The sequence below is a fragment of the Acipenser ruthenus genome, chromosome 7 (assembly GCF_902713425.1).
Source record: "Acipenser ruthenus chromosome 7, fAciRut3.2 maternal haplotype, whole genome shotgun sequence".
NCBI lineage: Eukaryota > Metazoa > Chordata > Actinopteri > Acipenseriformes > Acipenseridae > Acipenser > Acipenser ruthenus.
The window spans coordinates 36425691-36444973 of record NC_081195.1 but is presented as its reverse complement, the minus strand read 5'-3'; the positions used below and the strand labels follow the sequence as shown (position 1 = coordinate 36444973).

At 36.2% G+C, this 19283-nt stretch overlaps 1 protein-coding gene across 2 annotated transcripts in view; it reads left to right on the top strand.

Annotated features, from left to right (window-relative positions):
* LOC117416215 (nuclear pore complex protein Nup50-like) overlaps positions 1-9988 on the top strand; it is a 33855-nt gene extending 23867 nt beyond the window's left edge. The window contains exons 6-8 of one of the 2 annotated variants that reach the window (XM_059026851.1): positions 3233-3320; positions 4421-4539; positions 8434-9988. In XM_059026851.1, coding sequence (XP_058882834.1) covers positions 3233-3320; positions 4421-4539; positions 8434-8636 — 410 coding nt within the window. In that variant the 3' untranslated portion in view covers positions 8637-9988. Of the gene's footprint in view, positions 1-3229; positions 3321-4420; positions 4540-8433 lie in introns of both variants that reach the window. The other variant, XM_034027296.3, reaches the window with a different exon arrangement.
* Positions 9989-19283: the final 9295 nt, after the last annotated feature.

Below are 19283 nucleotides of genomic sequence, written 5' to 3'. Positions count from 1 at the left end.
TACATTAATCTGGGGTCTCACTTATCTTGAATGATTTGATTAAAGCAGAAGTAATTTATGCTTGGTGTGATGAGCACAAAATAAATAGTTTATATGGTCATCTGCTCTTGCCAGCAGCCAGTATAAACCCATGAGCAGACCTGACCTTTTGCAGCTTGCCAACATGCAGACTGGTTGTTAGGTTTTAGTGCAATTTAATGTGTAGATGAAGTCGGAAAATGTTTTGGTAGTTTTGCTTTCATTGTGTCTGAAAGATGCCAAACCAGGACAAGCTTGTGCTGGTAGGAATAAGGAGATATTTTTTTTTTAATGGTCGAGACAGGCACAGGGAGTTGATTTTTAAAATGTTAGTGTTTGCTGGAATTGATGAAAAGATTTCAGTGTACTCCTATTTCCAGTTGCTATAATATGCAATTAATACTGTATGTGGGATTGTATAAAAGGACAGAGAGGGTAGGTACGAGGGTAGATGTGACTTGTTAGTTTTTATTTATGAAGACTGTTGGATTGCATATATATATATATATATATATAGAGAGAGAGATCTCTCTCTCTCTCTCTCTCTCTCTCTCTCTCTCTCTCTCTCTCTCTCTCTCTCTCTAATATATATATATATATATATATATATAGAGATATATATATATATATATATATATATATATATAGAGATATATATCTATATATCTATATATATCTCTATATATATATATATATCTCTCTCTCTCTCTCTCTCTCTCTATATATATATATATATATATATATATATATATATATATATATATATATATATATATATATATATATATATATATATATATAATATATAATTTTTTTTATCATTAGGTGCGTTTTCATTTTTACCATAGCCTACTTGGTACACAATTAACACAAAATAAGTCACAGTGCTGCATTAACACAGTATGATACTATACAGTACCTACATAAACTGCACACACTTTACAGAAATTAATCATTTTTAAACTTTCATAGAAAATGTTTGTGTACGTGTGGCTGCAAGTAAAACACATAGCCTACCTGATACTTGTTATCTGTTGGTATGAGTCAGTTTTCTTTTTTTAAAAAGCAATTAAATACTTAAAATTGAGAATTAATTACAGTAGTCCACATCTTGCGTCTTGAACCAGTGGAGTCCATCAGCATTTCAGAAAGCTTCTTGCCTTTTCCAGCCATTCAATTGCAGTTTGTTCATGCTATGTAGAGTATGAGTTTGTATGTCCTCCTAATCCTGTTCTTAATTTTAGTGGATTTACAGCTATGGCCAAAAATTTTACATCCCCTAGAATTTTAGGATTGAGATACTAATATATATATATATATATATATATATATATATATATATATATATATATATATATATATATATATATATATATTTTTTTTTTTTTAAACTATGAAAATAATTTAGATATTTTATTTATCATGTAATCAAAGAAACTACACTCATATGGCAACAGTCTACCGGAAGCCATAATAATACAGTTATATGGAAAACTACAAAGCAGTATGTAATTCAATATATTAACGTAACATTATTCATCATGTTTCATTCGACTTTATGAAGCAAAATTAGTTATTTCTACAGGGTGATGCAAAACTTTTGGTAGTAGGCTACTTCTAGCTGTTATGTTTATTTTCGTCCTGCCTTTGGTGTCCTCCTTTTTTTATTTTTTTTCACTGTGATCCAAGTACTGCTTCAGTTATGTGCTTCGAGATCTAGATGTATCAGGATACTTTTACATTTATCTGGACAAACCCATTCTGATCCAACAAGTATGAACAGAAGTGGATCTTGCTCTTTGTCCTGTAAATAGATTGGAGTTGGATATGCTATAATCACAGTGAAGCCCAGATGTCAAGCTTTTAATCTGATTTGCATTCAGACTCAAAGGCAAGCTGCTTTGTTCATTTGACTGTCTGGTTCTCAAAATGCAACATTCTTAAACAAAAAAAAAGTTATACCGTATGTGCATAATGCAGTTTGTCCAGTCTGTGCCAGGTCTTTTAAAGTACACAGTGCAATGCCTTTTCCTGCAATAGTAGTTCAAAGGGGTGCTATGCATCACCTGTAATTGTGTTAGAAAATCTGCTGCACTCTGCACCTTGTATCTCAGAAACCATTAAAAAATAAACTTTCCATTTACTTTGACCTTGACCTAAAATCTAATACAGCTGTTGTATATTTCTACAGGTTTGTGAATCATGGAGACGAATTGCATAAGATGTATTGTGTAATTGTCCTCCTGTCAAGTTTGAATATATATATCATGCTGGCCAGTGCTTCCTCTTGCATGATCCTGAATAGTCATTTACATTTATGCTGTGCCATGGGGATGTTTTGTTTTTGTTTATAAAAATCACATGTTGCAGGATGGAAATTAAGCTTGATTAGCCACAGTGTACTGGTAACAAGCTCAGGTGCATCTTATTAAACTTGCAGTAAAACCAGGAATGGAGCTGCTATGCAACTGGAGTCTTATTTCCATCCTTGCATTGAGTTAAAAGGATAGTTCATTGCACATCATAAAACCTTCTTTTTTATCTAACGTCTAGTGATTATTTCAATAGAATGTAGACATTTTGAAGATTCCAACATATTTGATTTTAACACCTACAAGTGTTACAGTTGACTGTTGGCTAAGATTAATAAAATTGAGGCTTTTTGTGATATGATTTCCTGGTTAGATAATGTTGCTCTGGCACCCTCATTGCAGGATTTCCTAAGAATGTGATTTATAGCTTTCATTGCTGTTTTTCCTCACCCACTAGTCATTTTGATATATTGTCTCTTCACTGCTAAAGGTTAGCGCTGCACTAGGATAGAACATATTAAATTCACACAAAGCATAGTAATTCTTCTACAGGCAACACAAGTCTTTATTGTACAGTTTTAAAAAATGTGACTGCTTTTAATGCACTTTGCAAAAAAAAGTGTTCCTTAAAATGTTTTAATGTAAAATGTATAAACCATGTAGTGTAAACTGAATGCCAGTACGATTCCTGTCTCAAGACTCAGTTTGAGTCCAGATTGAAAATGTCACAACTACTTTGCAATCGCAGAAACGCCTTTTAAAATCATTGTTTTTCTTTAACAGACGATCTAAGAATTAAGATGAGTGATTTTATATGTTTGCTGTGACCTATAATTCTAGCATTCTGTGTCTGTATAAAGTCTGTTTCAATCCTGATTTTTATTTTTGTTTTGTATTAGGAGAAGAAAAGGGTAATGAAGAGGAGACTGAAGAGCCTCCCAAACCTGTTGTCAATGAAGTGAAGGAGGATGATGCGTTTTATTCTAAAAAGTATGTGTGCACAATGTTCTGCTGTGTCAGGGGGGAATGTTGTTGGGATGATCAGATTTATTTTACTTTGGATTTGAAACCAAGATTCCTGAGATCAAATTATCTTGCCTGCAGTATAGAATTCTTTTACCAAGAAAGCTGCAAATGACTAACAGATCAGATCAATAGTTCCTTTTTTTTTTTTTTTTTTTTTTTATAAATAAAAAGCTCTTTTAGCTGTTGAATCATCATTTATCCAAAGCATTTACTGTAAAGCCATAAATATTTGAGAGCCTTTTATTTTAATTTATGTTTTTCGCGTAGGAAAAAATGCAAACATTTTCGGCACGAATATCAAATTCCACTAACAACACATACTTCGTATATTGCAACAGGTCGCCAATATTTCTGGAGCAAAATAGGTTTTATGGGTGTGATCGGCAGATATTTTGGTCGCCAATGTTTATGGCTTTACAGTACTTCAATTTGTAAATAACTGTTGTATGTTATTGCTGCCAAAGATTAGATTTAATTGAAAATAATAATCTTCTCTAAAGCCGGTCCTTGTATTTAAAAATGTATTAGACCTGACACAGTGGTTTTGTTGTGAACTTAACTGCTGTGGTGAAATTGTTCACATACAATCTTTTGGAGCACCATTCCTGTTAAGGTGGTGTACAGCAGAAACTGAGGTGCTATAATCTGCAGGTCCTTGACAGTGAAACGAAACAGATTTTTAAACTTTGATCCTCCCAGGAACAAGCTCCAGTTCCGATAACATTATCTTTTCTTTTATTGCAACCTGCTTGCTTTTTACATTGTGGGTGCACGATTCACTTGATATCCGTTCCAGTCTGGATTTTTATTCCTCTACATTAGTAAACTGACCCTTTTGCAGGTTCAGTGAACTCGTTTAGGACATGCTTGGAATGAAGACCTGGACTCCAATGAGTCTCGAAGGCTGGAGTTCTGTTGTGTGCCTCTGCTTTACTGCTTTTATTAGAAGCCCATTCTGAGATTAGGAGGGGATGGGTCAGTATTTTAAAATGGAGAATATTGTTGGCTAGTTTTATTTTGGTTCACTAAAATGCTTTATATGTGTTTTTTAAACTATTTAATAGATGTAAGCTGTTCTACAAGAAAGAAAATGAATTTAAAGAGAAGGGTGTAGGCACGCTGCATCTGAAACAAGTAGCTCAACAAAAGACTCAGCTGTTGGTGAGAGCGGACACCAATTTAGGTATGTTTATTTAACTGCATGCAGTTATTTTCTTTTTTTTTATCCCATCCTAGGCAGCTCACATCACTTTCTAGGATATGCTGCTGGTATTCTCGCGCAGAGATTATGCTTCATTGTTCAAAACAGATTTGCATTTGTTTGTTCTAAATATACATTGTCCTAGAATCCTGGAGCACTGATCATGCTTTTGTTTTAATGAAAAGGGCTTGAACAGCAGGGGGTAGGGTTTTCACTGATTGCAAACAATGGGATTCTCTGCCACAAGATGTTTACTCGAGCTTACAGGCAGTAGCCCCCTCCCCCCAAGACTACTTGAGGGTATCAATCTAGAAGTGCTGACCTACTTCAATCAGTTCTGGAACGGTCAGATTCAGCTTGTAATGATGGCAGCCTACACAAAGTGCAGGAATCCAGCCTATTTATTTATTTTTTTTAATTTTATTTATTTATGTAGTGCTGGGACAAACGCATGATTTTCATGTTTGGATATTTGCTCAATTGAAATATTCGTTCGTTTTTCAAAAGTAATAAAAGCCATTTTATTACTCTGAAGAGGCAGAGACAGCATAGCGGCAGGGGGCGTGGCCGTGGCCCCTGTGTGCGCCATTATTTTACAGCAAGACCTTTAAAATATGCATGGGTGAAAGTGCTCTGTCTGTAGATGGAATTCCGTCAAAATGGCCTCTCCCAGGTCCATTCCTATGATTCCTGTAGAAATGCCAAAAAAATCTGTGGAGGGTGGAAGAAAACTAATGTTTTTGCACGTACTTGATGACTTGTTATCTTTTAGTATATTTTCCTCCTGTTGAGCTGTAACTTCATTGAGACCATGGGCACCTAACCCATAGAGCACCGGGGAGGCAAACGATATATTTTACCATTCTACTTTTTTTTGCTCCATGTAAACACACTATTTTTCTATGTTGTGTTATGGTTTTGCCTAGAAACGGTTTCAAATGTTTAAAAAAAAAAAAATTGACCCACCATAGTCTGCTCTGCACTATTTACAACAGCTAACATTAGCAGCAGTGTGACTGCAACAGAAGATGTTTGGCAGTTTGGATACTACAAAAAATGATTAATTAAATATAGGCTAGGTAATTGTTAGTTTTATTCTCTAATAATTCAATTATATTCAGATGGTTATTTATGTATTTTTTAAACAAGCATGTTGTGTTGCTGCAGGGCCATGAACGGGTTTAAGTTCAACATCTCTAAATAAAATATTACTGCTGTTAAGCACTGGTAATAATCTGAAGCCGTGGTATTGCAAAATAACAGAAACCGTTTTTACTTTTAGAAATGTTTTTTTTTTTTTAATCATTAAACTTAATTAATTTTCAGCTTTCATATTGAAGCTTGTGTACTACTCATTAAAACAAACTAAGTAGGAATTTGCTTGATGTTTTTCAAGTCAAGTGTATAAATAATTACAATAGTTTAATCTTACTTTAAAGGCACGCACCTGAATCGTAAGGTAATTAAACTGTTTGCTTATACTCTCCCTGCCGTTCTGCGCAGTCAGCCGTGGTTCAAGATAATGTACCCGATCCGAAGCAAGTGTAAAACTTGCCTGAATATTATATTATTAAAATAAATATTTTAAAACTAGCAAGAAATGACTTGTTGCACTAGCAGCAGTTACATTATTGTTTTACATCATTGTTTTGCCCTCTAACTCAATGGACCATATATAGAAGCAAGCACAAAGGCATGGGCACAATTTCTTCGGGGGACACATAAAAAAAATAAAAAAATAAAATAAAAAAAAACTGTGGTGCGCAAGTAAATAAAGGTTGAGAACCCCTGTCTTAGAGCAATAAGACAATTTTAATGATATAAAAAAACAACTCTTGACTGGTCCTTCCTGCATCTGTTGACTTTTTTTTCTTTTTTTTTTTGCTGAATAAAACAAAGTCTTTGCATTTGCTTCAGAGAAGTGTGCTTTTGACATGGCAAGTTATGAACTGCCTTACTTGGGGAATAATTACCTTCTAAAGGACAGTAATTGCTTTTCTTTGTTTAACACTTTCCTTTTAATAAGCTATATGTGGGAATTCTAGGTGTAGCACTGTGCAGAGACTTGTATGTATTTGCATTTAATGCATGTTCAGTAAGTACATACTGTACATTTTATGCTGAAACATCTGCCCAATTTTGTAGGTTTGCAATTACTGAAACTAACTTCACAACAGCAAGGTTTGCTTGGTTTCTTAGAGCTTAATTGTAAAAAAAAAAAAAAATAATAATAATAATAATAATAATTAAAAAAAAAAAAAAAAAAAAACATTTGCTTCTCTACACTTAGCAGTTAGTTCTTCAGTTTACCCCCCTACTGTTTAACATAGTTAGGTGCCTATGATTGAGACACAAAATTATTTGACAATTACTTCTGACATTGATTAAAACACTGAATTGTTGTACTGCTTTTAGAATGAAACACTCGCCTATAGATAGTGACTCGTGTTACTGAATAAGAAAGGTTACTGGTCCAGAGCTTATCTATAAAAGAGTATAATTTCGATTTTTGTTATTATACAGTTAAATAAACTGTTAATGCAAAAACTTTATTTTTATAGTTGGTTATTAGTTATCAACAAGCAGAGATTGTATGATTTTTGTGGCTGAGGTTTTATAAAATTGTGAATTGGGCATACATGTAAAAGGTTTGAGTAACAGTTCAAAAACTATGTTTGTAAACTAGCCTTATGTGAAATGTATCAGGTTGATCCATCTGGTAAAATAACAAGTAAGAAGTAGTTTCTGAATTTCTTTTTCTACAAAGTCAAGTACAAAACTCCACTGTTTTTAGTTCTCGTTTTATTACGTTCCGCATAACAAAGTGTTTAATTTTTAAGCTATTGTGTTACACAGTTATTTTAACGGCTTCAGAGTTGCTACGGCGTCAGTGAATTGAAGGAAAAAAGTCCCAGTTTTTCACTGGAAATCTGGACATTTGGAGAAACTCTCAGAAATTTCGTCAGACACCAAAATCCAAACCGAACTGGACAAAACTCACAAAAATGGTGAAATACATTGTCTTTTCTTAAATTACTTGTTTAATGCTGACATTAGGAGAACCGTGCAGAATTTGCATAAACTGCCGTATTCTCCTACTGTAGGCATTCAATACATGTAGGTCTATTCATTAAGTTAGCGAAGTGGCACCCCATTGATTTCTTCAACAGCAATATGTAATAATGTAAAACATGCTATATTAAAAATTGGAGCAATACCTCAATAGCTGCCATCTTTCAATATGTCTTACAGGATTTTGTAAACATCCAGTTCTCACCATATAAACAAACAAGAGTTCACTTTAAAACTGCATTGTGAACACAAACAGACTCGGTCCTGAAAAAAAAAAAAAAAAGGAAAAGGACCAAAAAAAACAAACTAACTTTTTAGTTTGTATCAAAATGAACTCTGTCCCATTGCTTGCAGATAAGTGTGAGCAGCAAGCACATTGATACATTGTTTCAAACTAAACGAGCCAGAGCCAGTGTGAATGTATATAGTCCAGTTAGCAGCCCTTTAACTTTGAGATCAAATGGAGTGTTTAATATGATTTATAAAATAACAGTAGCATTGTACAGTGTTTCCAATCTAGTTTTGGAGAAAAAACATGATTCCCTTATTAGCCTGGCTCTGAGTTTTGCTACATGATTGCTGTCTTTGGAACTGCTCACCTAAATTTGACATTTGGCACACCTGTTAATGTGCAAGTCACACCACAGACCCCTGATTTATTGATCCATTAAACGCTGTGTCCTGTAGATCATGGTGGTTGATCTCTTCATGATACTGCAAAGGCTTGAAATGTTTCCTAATCTGTGAATTTCATGTTAAATAAAACTACAAATATCTAATGTCCCTTCCCTTTCTTTTATTTAGGGAACATCTTGCTAAACATTCTGGTGCAGTCTTCAATGCCCTGCACAAGGATGGGAAAGAACAACGTCATGGTAGTGTGTGTCCCCAACCCCCCAGTGGATGAGAAGAGTCCGACCACACCCGTCCCGATGTTAATCCGGGTGAAAACTGAGCAGGATGCAGACGAGCTGCACAAAATCATAACGGAAAAGAAGTCTGCGTAGCATTCAGAGTGTGCAGAAATGTGGTCGCCCGGCTGCTTTGAAAATAATCTTTTTCTTCAATCTGTTGGTCCTTTGTGTGGAGCGCAATAAAAAATGAAGATTGTTGGTCACTGTGTTTTTATATTGCTGTTGAGATCATTTAACATATTTGAAAGAAATGTATAATATTCTCATCCATCTTAATGAGTAATAAACACACTTTTTACACTGCATGCACATTTTAGTTTGAATAAAACTGATCATTAAAACTGTGAACTGTAAATCCACTTTTTTTTTTTCTCCTTCCATCTGAACCTTTCCTAGATGCACATTTGTTTTATTTTAATGTTGTCCAACAGACAGGCTGTCAGCGGATGTAGGCTGTTAGGATAATGATGCTTAATTTTACATCTATTCGTTCGTGAGGGGTAAAGAAATAAGGGAAATGTTTGAGTGTACAGCACGTGTTTTTAATTACTTGCAAACTGTCTGGTAAGAACTTACCTGGATTAAGTAACATTAGAGTTTGTGCTGCTACCATTTGAATTTTCAGTGAAAATAGATCGGCAAGTAAGAGTAGTAGCTGGGAAGATCCTGAGGCTTGTCCTTGGGAATGATTTAAGTTCATTAATCTTTTTGCAACAGTGTTGTGGCCGGAGAATATTCTGAGGTTTGGCTTAACATTAACATGGTGTATAGCTGAATGTGTTTTGTAATACTTACGTCAACATAAAATTGCATTTTTTAAATGGACTGATTGGTCTAAAATGACTTTTGCTGGAGTATGCCGAGCTGAACTTCAAATTCACTTCGGGTACAGTTAAATTTGAGATTCGTCTAGAGTCTTGGTCCTGTAGATATGTATGTATGACCTCAGCCAGTGTTATACAGGTTTGACTGTAATTTTTACAAAACTTGAATTGTCAACATTTTCAAAACTGTAAAATAGACAATTTTTTTTTACATTGTCTGTTTAAACAAACACTGCATTACATGTATTTATTCACTAGATTAAATTCCTCTTACCTGGCAATAGGGATTTTGACCTTTTCAGTCTACTTACCAATATATTTTATTTGGATTTACTAGTCCGGGAGAGCTGCTGTGCTTATAGAACGACCTTGTGAAAATGTAACTTAAATAATTTTTACTTTTTCACAACTTGTCTTAATGTTACTCTTTGTTGCAGATGTAAGTAAGCAGTATATTAATTGGCTGTACTGTTACAATAGATTTGATTGAATCTTAATATAAAGTGTCCTTTGTATGCCTTTGTAAAAGTAGCTCACTTGTGTATTATGCAAAGGTGCTGAAACAAGTTTGTAAAAGTTATTTGGGTGATTGGTAAATAAAACTATTACATTTACATGAAATGTAAACTTGTGATGCGATTCTTCCTTAACAAACATGTAAGATTGGCTAACCTGCACTGGTGCTTAATTATATTGGCAGACACCTTTATTCAAGGCGACTTGCAAGTGTTACAGGGCAGGCTTAATATTTAAATAGTGTAGTTTACAGTAAGTGCAAATACTACTACTACAATACAATATGAACTAGGATGCAACAAGTTAGGATTACAAGAAGTTATATCTATAATTACATATTGGTGCAAGGATAGTGCATCAGCTGAGGATCCAGTAACGTGGTGCTTAGGTCAGGTCCAGTGCATAGTAGGGGTGCACCAAGAGATCTGCAAGTGCAGTCTAAACAGGTGGGTCTTGAAGTTCTCTGGTAGCTGGTTACACCACGGGCTAGAGAAGAGGAGTGGGATGGAGAGTGGAGGGGAAGGCATGACCAGTTGGCCAGTAGAGGAGCGAAATGGGGCAGGTGTTGGGAGACACGTGGAATTGGAGGTGAGAGGCAGCAGTGTGGTGAAGAGAATGGTAGGCAAGAACAAGGGTCTTGAATGCGAGCAGAGATAGGTAGCCAGTGGAGGGTGCAAAACGGGTAGCATGAAAGTAGCAAGGTTGGGCGAACACTGGCAAGCCAAATTATTGCATTTTAAGATATCTTAAAATATTTAGAAATCTGTAAATCATTTGCAGATATCTTTAAATGAATGAGATCTTTAAATAAACCATTCTGAAGATATCTTAATTTAATTTTGTGTTATCTATACATAAAAATGAAATGTATCTCAAATTGATTTACAGATATCTTTAAATGTTTTACTAACATGACACCAAACTCGTTTAGAGATATCTTAATGTACAGGAAGTTTATTTAAAGATATCTTAATGATTTAGAGATCTCAATGAACAGGAAGTTATTTCAAGATATCTTAAAATGATTTAGATATATCTTGAAGTGAACAGGAAGTTATTTTGAGATGTTTTAAAATTATTTTGAGATCTCTAAATGAACATAAAGTTATTTAGATCTCTGAAAATGATTTAAAATATCTCAAAACACAGACATCTTAAAATGATTTAAAGATATCTCTAAAGATCTGGATTCATTTTGAGATACAGTGCACCCTCGCTAAGGCTCTCTGTTATAGTGCGCCTTGGATATAACGCTCCTACAGCATGTCCCCCAATTCCCTATATTGGTGATTCATGCAATATTTCTACAGTAAATACAGTACCGGTGTTCAAACTGTAAACAACTTCCCAGTCTAACTTCTGTTTCTGTCTCTGCCTTTTGATACAGTATCTGAACTGAAGAAAAGCTGCGCTGGAACTTTATAACACAGACCTCTTATTCAGCATTCGTTTTATAACTAAATAAATATTAGGTCTATTACGTGGTTATCTTTCCTAATGTATTTACTTTTTTTGCTGCAAGAGGATTTGCGGCTTTCTCCAGGAGACGAGACGTTTCAGCTTTGATTTTATTTTGTATTTTAGTTAGATGTGTGTTGTTATATCTCCCGCTGCGCCCCTTCCCCCTCCCCCGTTTGTAACGCTCTTCAATTGTAATGGTCATATTGTGGGTCCTCCCAGACCCACGTTATAGCAAGGGAGCACTGTATCTCTAAATGTATTTTAGAGATATTCAAATATTTCTAGATATCTGGAAATGATAATTTGGCTTACCATTGAATACTCTTGTGAAATTGTTTCATGTCTGTACAATCCTTTCTATTGTGGTTTCTTAAGGCAGCATGCGAGATCAAGATCAAGATTGCTGTGAGTTGTGACAAGAAAGCTCTTCTTTTATTTAAGACTTCAGTTTCAGTCCTGTAATGTAATTTGGTCAAGTGTGTTTCTTTTGCACTTTCCCGTTTCTATTGCTATTTAATCAGCCAGTGCGTCGGTCATTGGGTTTGTTTTTTTATTGACTAGCCTTTCATTCTCTTTTCCCAAGTCTAATACAGTGTAAAAGCAGTGTGCTGTTTAAACTATATATGGTGGTGATCAGTGTCTTATTTGTACAGTGAAGTACAAATATATTTTGGGTCTTCGATAATAGTGTGCAAAATACAGCTACTTGTTTACTACTGTTAAGCAGAACTTGAGTTAATCTATTCCTATTTTTATCATCCACTGCAGTTCCAAAGTACCGGTATATGGAGTTTAATGTACCCATTTCCACACGGCTACAGCATGCATCATTTTAAAGCTAACTTTCTCCAGATCAAGATTAACCCTGTAGTACTGTGCCATTGTGGTCCAGTTTTTGTAAAAATTGGTTCAAGCAATTTAACTACACATTGAAAACATTCAAATCGTTGAAATTACAAAACACACTTTGAATTTACCCTTGATCACACTTTTCTCACCAAAATTAGAATGGTGGGTTATTGAAACATGATAGTTTTGATTTGACACAACTGAATCACTTAGAGGCATTATCTATAAAAAAAATATTGACCCTTTTCACCCCAAAATCTTGACTCTAGAATTTGCAATATGTGGCCATTTTTAGTCTTGTAATAAAAGCTGTTAAAAAGAATGCTTAATTCAATGTATAAAACTAAATATACAGGTCTTCCTCATCCTATGAAAGACCATCTGGGCACATCAGAGTCTCCTATTACCAGTAGTGCCCTTTAATGCTTTATGTATTTTTTCCATTTTGCTCCCCAACATTCCGCTCTTCCAAAAGAATGTGCCACTGTACTTAATGTGGCATATTTCTAATACACAAACACATTGGAAAAGTATGAGCAACACAAAATATCTACAATGTTAAAACGTTCTAACCTCATGTTTTACATTACCATTTTGTACTTTGTACAGAAACCTCATTTAAAACAATGTAGTAAGAAAATATTATGTGATACATATTACCAAATTGTTACATGTTTGATTAATCTTGAGATTTGTATTTGTATTAACAGTTTATTAATCAAATGTATTGGTTCTAACACGGGGACCTTTTTTAAGTCTTAAATTAGTGATATTTATATGTTGTACTATAAATTAAAAATAATGTGATATCTTGTAACAATTGTAAGTCGTCCTGGATAAGGGCGTCTGCTAAGAAATAAATAATAATAATAATACTTTGTCATTTGACTAATAAATGAAAAAATATAATTGGAATTTAGCATCAATTTATTTTTCCCTTGAATTCTTAAAATGATAATCACCCCCAATTTTTTGCAGCAATACAGAACTATGGTACACAAAACAACATTACTGTAATGCTTTATTTCTGAAGAGAATAAAACAACTTTTATTTTTGATAAATAGTTTATATATATTTTAAACACTATTAATTGATGGGTACTCAGTCAGCCAAATTCTAATGTTAATGTTCATTTTTAGCAGTTTCATCCTCAAGTTGATGAACTGCTATGGGATTACAGCACCCCTCCTCTCCCAAATGTCAATACATTGCAGATTATGCTAGCGACAACTGCACCTTGTTAAAGAACAGCAGAGACTGCCAGTACTGCAAGAGCAAACAAGATCCTGTAAAAGAGCATACAAGATCCTGTAAAAGAGCAAACAAGATCCTGTAAAAGAGCATACAAGATCCTGTAAAAGAGTATACAGGCTGTCAGGCCTACAAAAAACACTGGCACCATGCCAGCATCTTCCATTCTCCACCCACAGTCTATTGGAGATCTTAAATTAGGCTTGGCTACATTGGATGCATTCCAAAATTTATTTTGCCATGATGCTCGCTTCACATGTTGTTTAAAACTCCTCACAAGGTGATATCTTTGCTAGTCCAGTGTTCTTTTTTGTTGAGTTTAACTCGCAGTTTATTCAAATTATCATGGTTTTTATTTTTCTTATCCTTAGGGTCATACAGTATAGCTATCATCTTGCGAGCTGAATAGATCATTACTTCCTCATAATCTCGCCCGAGCGATACAAGATCTTTAAACATGTCTGGGCCTTTTTCTTGAATTATTTTAAAAAATGTTTGTTGTGTTCAGGCAAGTGGTTACTTTTATTGCTTCTTCCTCCAGCTTATGTCCAAGTTCAGCTTTATTAGATTTTTCTAATAGTTCCATCCTCATGAAATAGAGATGTAGGTACCAGTCCGATAGGGTGAGCAAGCACATTTTCCACGTTGACATCTTCACAATAACTTGTAATAGTTAGTTCTCGGCGAAAGATCAGTTCTGGACTTATCTGGACAGCTGTTATCTTTCCTTCTCTGCGCTTTTTACTCATGTCAGAAAAGGTTTTTATACCTCATCTCTTAATAAGGGTGTAAAAGCTCTGATTCTGTCCTTCTGACAATGTGGACTTTACAAAAGCTTCCATGTTGTACTGACCGGTGACAATTGCACTGAGCAGTGAATTTTGAATATCTGTAGTGGCATGTACTCCAGTAGATGTATTAATAAGTACATCTGGATGATTGTCTATTTCAAAGGGGTCTGTCATGTTGTTTCTCAGATGGCAAGTAAGGTCTAAAACACGTTTCTCATCTCTTTTATTGCTGCAGGCATCCTTTCTTCATGAAGTCTCACTGTCCGATTTTAACATCCCACTACGGACAGCCATTGTTCAGCTGTACTCTCCCATGATTTGCCTAGTTAGTGTCCATCTCATGAGAGAAGACTTTTCCCTTGTCAGTCCAAGGGAAATCACTTTGAGTCTCGAATGACTCTACTCCCATGTCAGTCCATATTCCATTAAATTTACCTGGTTTTTCACAGAAAGTAAACTGCCCAGCTTCAAATGCATCTTTTACTTGTTGTGGAAGATGTAACATGTCAAGTATATACACAGGCATCCATACAGATAAGGCAACATTGAACTGTGTGTGTGCATGTGCAGTTCCCAGTCACGCTCTGCTCAGATAGTCAATAGCAGTAACTGCACAGCATCGCTTAACATATTCCAAAATTTAAACGTTGGTGACTTTTTACTGCCCCAATCTTTAAGTTCATCAAAAAGTGGCAGGATGGTGACAGAGTCAAGTGTGTGTTTTTTGGGTCATCACCATGGACAGCTTCTTGTGTGTCTGCCAGCTGTTGCCAGACTGATGGAGGAATGTTTTCCAAGTACCCTTCACTGTTGAATTGAGGCAAGCAGAATGTTAGCCGTGTCGATTCATAATCGATTCATTGTTGCAGTACTTCACTATAAAGCATTTAAACTACTGACTGTAGACCAGCAGCTTTGTGCATACAGCGCTCTGTGTTGGAATACAACAGGGAGCTTCGTTACATTAACGGTGATTTTACATCAGCTGAAACATCGTCCCACTGCAGAAAAGAGCGGTCTCCCAGGACTGGAGCAGATGAACAGAAACACAGGAGGAGGACAGCTGGTCTGAATGGAGAGTCCATGAAGAAGCGGGATGGAAGGAGCAGAAGATTAAAAACAGTCCTCGTCTTAACAGGCTTCCAGTGCGGTTAAAGATAAATGTAATATGGAGCATGGCCACCAGAGGCCGGTATGACCTAAATTAAGAATAACAATTCTGAGAGTCCTTTTTGACCTCTGCAAGTAGAAAAGTCAACTATACTGTACTATAGCCAGGTGACAAAACTGCATTTACAGCACGGAATTCAAAGGATAGTAAAAACCCAACTGTATAAATGGGTAATTGTATGTAAAAATAATGTGATATCTTGTAACAGTTGTAAGTCACCCTGGATAAGGGCATCTGCTAAGATAATAATAATAATAATAATAATAATAATAATAATAATAATAATAATAATAATAATAATAATAATAATAATAATAATAATAATAATAATAATAGGGAGAGGCTGCTCTTATAATTAAATGGAATCTATTAGCAGAATCAAATGAGAAGTGCTAAAAAAATATATCCTTACCAAGTTTTGGTGTTTCTTTAGATATGTTTCTTTAGATGGCTATCAGGATGTGCCTGTCCAGCCTGCATTCTGATACTCATAAAACATAAAAACATAAAATGTTGCAGTGCTTGTTAGTGGCCACTGGAGGGCAGTGTGACCCCAGTGAAGAAACAAGATCCTCTGCATTCTGCTTGTTGTCATGTTACCAGTAGTTCCTTTTGAAAAAACAGGAACTACTAGAGGGGAGGGCAGTAATTTAGCACCAACATTTTTATAACTTGGCCCCTTTTGTAGATAGCATATATGTATATGATGTGTCTATTTATTCTAACATGGCTGTTTTTGTACAATGTCCACTGTGGTCAGGTAGCCTCATTGCAGCTGCAGCAACAAGTTATTTTACAGAAAAGGTTGACCAATCTTCTTGCAATGGTAACAGAATGAACATTGTGTTGTTCTTCAGCGGTTACAGCCCAATATGGCATGATAGTGCTGCAATGGATTACCATAAAAAATACTATTGCAATACCATTGGTGTGTGAAATATATGGACAATGTTAGCACCCCGGGTCCATTCTACATGTTCACAATAACCGCTGCATTCACCCTACCTCTTCAAATACAGCAGTATCTTCGTCTAGTCAGTTACAGCTCAGCCAGCGTAGTACCACAGGGAACATTTTCACATCAATCTAGAAACACTGTTTGTGTAAATAACCTTCTCACAGCATGAATTTGTCATGCTAAATGCACCCTGGACATGCTTCCTGTATTATATCAAATCTGCATCTCCCTGTTTCAGTCATGATGGGTAAGATAGCTGACAGACTTCTGTAAGGCCTTTGAAACTCTTGCTTCCCTGACCTTGTAGCTCTTCCGCTTGGCACCTGGCCCAGAAGACGCCCATGCCAGAGAGCGACAGGCTTCTCATAACTCAGCGTGCAGCTCTCACCTCGGACGAATGATCAAACCAATTTAAACTGGTTTTAAACTGGATTTTTCTGATAAACGTTTTCTGTTCCATTTAAATGGCACAAGCATCAGCCGTTTGTTACTTTCCATTACTTTCCTTTGCTATGTGCCCCTTTTAAATGATTTCCTTTGTGAGAAACTCTGTCTGTAAACATTGTGTGATTTTCCTGTGCTTAATGTAAGCTCTGAATCAACGCAGGGTTAATGAACTCTTAAAATGAAGCTGTACGTAGCTGGTTTACATCAGCAGTTTGCAATCACCAGCCTTGTCGCTTGACCTTGTGATGCGCGGGTATAGAGCTTTGGTGCCTGTGAGAATTCAGCAAAACATATCATATCAAGTTGTTTTTAAGTATAACTTATTGTTATCTGGGTTTCTGCTGATCTTGGTGGTGAAGAAGAAACACAGATGTTAACTGTTAATGTGCTTTGTATCACACTAGGGAAATAAGACCAAATTTGGTCAATGAAATGACGTAAGCTAGTTGTTTATCTGTGCTGTATGAAATAATTTATAGGCTCAGCTCAGAAACTAACATCTACACTGATGTCAGCTAAGAGATACCATCTCTGTACCAGGGTAGCTCAGAATACCATCTCTGTACCAGGGCAGCTCAGAATACCATCTCTGTACCAGGGCAGCTCAGAATACCATCTCTGTACCAGGGCAGCTCAGAATACCATCTCTGCACCAGGGTAGCTCAGAATACCATAAGCTGAGGCCTGTGCCTGTGACCACTGTTGTATTACCTTTGATTTGCTGAATAAAACTATTTTGATTAAAACTGAATGGAAGAAGCCTGGCTTATTATAATTTTTTTTATTTATTTTTGAAAAATTATTTTTCCAATTTTTCTCCCAATTTTGGAATGTCCAATTACACCGTGTAACATTTTTTTTTTTTTTTTTTTTTTTTTTTTTTGTTCCTGGGTAGTAAGTGTTATTTCCTAATTGCTTATGCCTCAAAAGTATAGAAAATGGCTATTATTCCCCACAAACTTTGCTTTTGTGACCAGGACAGTGATATTTTGAAATTTACCTATTTTCCAGAACATTCCAGATAGATTCAGTGCTGAGTAAACTTGGAGTAACTTCTAGAACTTTCTAGAACTTTCCAGTAATATAAATAGTAGTATAAATACAGGGGCCTTAAGCCCACCAGTTCAGTTTAGTTCCAGCTGCCTAAGTGGATACATATCTGCATTTTTCTGAGATGGCATCAAGGTCATAGGAGACTTCAAAATGGTGGCATTCCTGATGGGTCTCCAAGGCGGTTTTACCAAGTTTCCCTGCTATCTTTGCCTTTGGGACAGCAGGGACACCAAGGCGCACTACCACAGGCGGGACTGGCCACAGCGGACCGAGTTCTCTGTGGGGAGCCACTGGTGGACCCCCGGAAGGTGCTGATGCCACCACTGCACATCAAATTGGGCCTTATGAAACAATTTGTCAGAGCTCTAGATAAGGAGTCGGCAGCCTTCAAGTACCTTCAAGACTTCTTCCCTAAGCTGTCTGAGGCAAAGGTCAAAGCCGGTGTCTTCGTCGGACCACAGATAAAGAAGATCCTGGAGTGCAATGAATTCCCCAAGAAGCTCACTAGTAAGGAGAAAGCGGCTTGGAACAGCTTTGTCGCAGTGGTTCGGGGCTTCCTGGGCAATCACAAGGCCGAAAACTATGTGGAGCTGGTTGAGACTCTGGTGAAAAACTACGGCACAATGGGCTGTAGGATGTCCCTCAAAGTCCATATCCTTGATGCTCATCTTGATAAATTCAAGGAGAACATGGGAGCGTACTCGGAGGAGCAAGGCAAGCGCTTCCACCAGGATATACTGGACTTTGAACGCCGCTACCAAGGACAGTATAACGAGAACATGATGGGAGACTACATTTGGGGGCTGATTCGTGAAAGTGATTTACAGTATAATCGTAAATCTCGAAAAACTACTCACTTCTAAATCTTTTGTAGTCATTTTTGTATTACTTTAGTATAAATACATGTTAATTTGGATTCATATGTTGTTTTTTTCTGACTTTATGTGAACAAAAAGACACAAATTTGCCTGTTTTCTCATTGGAAATAGGTAAATTTCAAAATATCACTGTCCTGGTCACAAAAGCAAAGTTTGTGGGGAATAATAGCCATTTTCTATACTTTTGAGGCATAAGCAATTAGGAAATAACACTTACTACCCAGGAACAAAAATTGTGTTACATAGTGTTATTATTCAACCTGGCTCACTGCTGCAATCCCCAAACTAACTCAGGAGAGACGAAGACTAGCACTCGCGTCCTCCGAAACGAGTGCCGTCAGCCATCTGCTTTTTTTCACTCTGCAAGCCCGCCGTGCAGCCATCTCCAGAACTTGCAGTGTTGGAGGACCACACAGTTCTGAACTGCTTACAGGCTGGCCTGCAGGCACCTGGCCAGCCACAGGGGTCACTGGTGTGAGGTTAGCCAAGGACTACCAAGCCGACCTAACCCCTACCCCGCCCGGGCAGCATTTGGCCAAT